The 2,134-nt window shown below is 43.3% G+C and overlaps 1 protein-coding gene across 1 annotated transcript in view; it reads left to right on the top strand.

The window, feature by feature from the left end:
* Window positions 1-1,227, top strand: part of thbs3a (thrombospondin 3a) — a 23,397-nt gene extending 22,170 nt beyond the window's left edge. The window contains exon 21 of the mRNA XM_005753128.2: window positions 944-1,227. Within this exon, the coding sequence (XP_005753185.1) occupies window positions 944-1,175 (232 nt within the window). The 3' untranslated portion in view covers window positions 1,176-1,227. The remainder of the gene's footprint in view (window positions 1-943) is intronic.
* The last annotated feature ends 907 nt before the right edge of the window (window positions 1,228-2,134 follow it).

Raw genomic sequence — 2,134 nt, 5'->3', positions numbered from 1 at the left:
CCTGACGCAGATCGACTCAAAGTTACACTCTTCCTCCGTTCTGTTTTATTTCTGTAATACATTTGTATATATTAGATTGATTGATATTAAATGTTACAGTGTTGCAACGCTCACTGAAGGATAAATGATCGGATTCTGGTTCTTCCAGTGAGTGTCACGATTCTCAAAACGTTTACGTTTTTGGAAATGGCAGCAGATTAAAAAAAGGTCTGGATTCACATTCTTCAGCCGGTCAGGAGGAGAAAGAGAAAAGCAAAGAAATAAAGGTAGCGAGGCAGGAGGAGGAGGAGGTTTTCAGAAAGTCTCTTCAGAGAGTCGTTAAAGAGAGAGAGTCCCAGGTTGTTCGCACTCTGTCTTTGCATTTTTCAGCTCAGTACTTCAGAGCTGCTGCTGAGACTTTCTGTGCAGTTTGGACATGTGACTGAAAATAAAGAGTGCAGAAATGAAGGTTTTACCTCCAATCTGTTTGCATCGTTTCATTAAAACTTAGTACGTCTGATGATTTGTCCAAATGTGGCACAAATATTCAGAAAATGAGAAAAAAAAACGTTTACTTATTTATTACAGACATTATGTGAAAATTAGGTTTTCATCCTACTTCATATACTCTGCTGGGTATCCACGTAATTCCCAATCCGATCTATTATTTATCCCAAGCAATGTTTGGTTTCTAACAGGCTTGTATTTCAAGCTTGGGTTCGGGTTCTGCCTCGGAGCGTTCCAGAGTTCATGTTTATCTTTAGGAAGCTTCTGTCTCCAAACGTCACAGCAGTTATCTTCTGGAGTGTTTGCATTTCCATCTCTGAAGCTGCTGGATTTACAATCCTTACCGATCATTTACCCGAGAATCATTTATTTGCTCGCCTGATGCCTGATGCTAGCATTCATCCATAGGAATGATTGGCTTCTAACCTGGAGCATCGCCGTGTTCCTGTGGTTTTAGGGTAAAGCTGTTTGAAGGGACACGCGTGGTGGCAGACTCTGGTGTTGTGGTCGACACCACCATGAGAGGAGGACGGCTCGGTGTCTTCTGCTTCTCCCAGGAAAACATCATCTGGTCCAACCTGCGCTACAGATGCAATGGTAGGACCGCCGACCCTGCTTGGCATTATTTTGTCGTTTTATTTGTTTCTGGGGAGTCCTGGAATATTTTGATAAGCCTTTTACGGTGCTAATATGTCACTGCCGTGTTGAAATGGACGATTGTGTTACCAGTGACACCGATTCACCTTCAGACTTTTCAGTTTTTCCTGAACATACAAGAAGTTCTTAAAACAAGCCCATAAAATCCCAAAACCTTGCCTGATTTAAATACCACTGATCCAAGATCATCTTCTCGCATGGCTGGATGACTTCCTGGAAGCTCGTTCTGACCACAAACATGCAAACACCAGCTTCTGTCCTGAAGGGATCCTAGCGTTGTTTCAAGGATCATCACGACTGATGAGAGCTGGATCTGCAGCTGCCACCAAGCAGTTTTCAGCTCGAGAGTCCACAGTTCCCAAGTACAGAGGCACCTTGTCAGGAACCTGGTGAGGACTGACCCAAGAGTTTGATGATTCATGGAGTTGTGAAAATCTGTGAAATGTGAACACTTTTTATTTCCCTGCTGTTACACCAACTTAGTCTTTGCTCACCACTTGGAGCTGTTGTCCCATTTGGCTCGTTGTGACTTCATCCACAACGTGAACACTTGTTAAAGGATCACTGTTTTGACAGGTCCAGCGCATATCACAGTTACACCAGTACAAGTGCAGTGCACCTCTGCACTGGCCCAGAGGAAGGAAGATGATCTTGAATGGGAGATTGGCTAATCTGTAGTGAGGCAGGGTTTTTACTTTTGGCCGTAAAAGGCTGATGAATGTTGTCGTCACCCTGCTGATGTCTACTGAAAATCTCAGTCACCTCGACCTCAAGGTCGGGGGTCAGGTTTTCTGAAAAGCTTGTAAATGTGATAATTGAGGAGGAACCAGTATTTAAAAATATTATTAATCTAAACAATCCTCCTGCTATCATTTTTACCCCTCGGCCGTAAAAGGCTGACTGAATACTGTCAGCACTCCTTGGATCTACAGAAAGGGTGCACATCCTAGTTGGTAAATACGATAACTAGAGAACGAGTCAACGTAGGATT

Source organism: Pundamilia nyererei, unplaced genomic scaffold (assembly GCF_000239375.1).
Source record: "Pundamilia nyererei isolate P.nyererei 1_Seehausen unplaced genomic scaffold, PunNye1.0 scaffold00405, whole genome shotgun sequence".
Lineage (NCBI taxonomy): Eukaryota > Metazoa > Chordata > Actinopteri > Cichliformes > Cichlidae > Pundamilia > Pundamilia nyererei.
The sequence above is the reverse complement of the archived record's forward strand: the minus strand, read 5'-3'. Positions and strand labels throughout refer to the sequence as shown.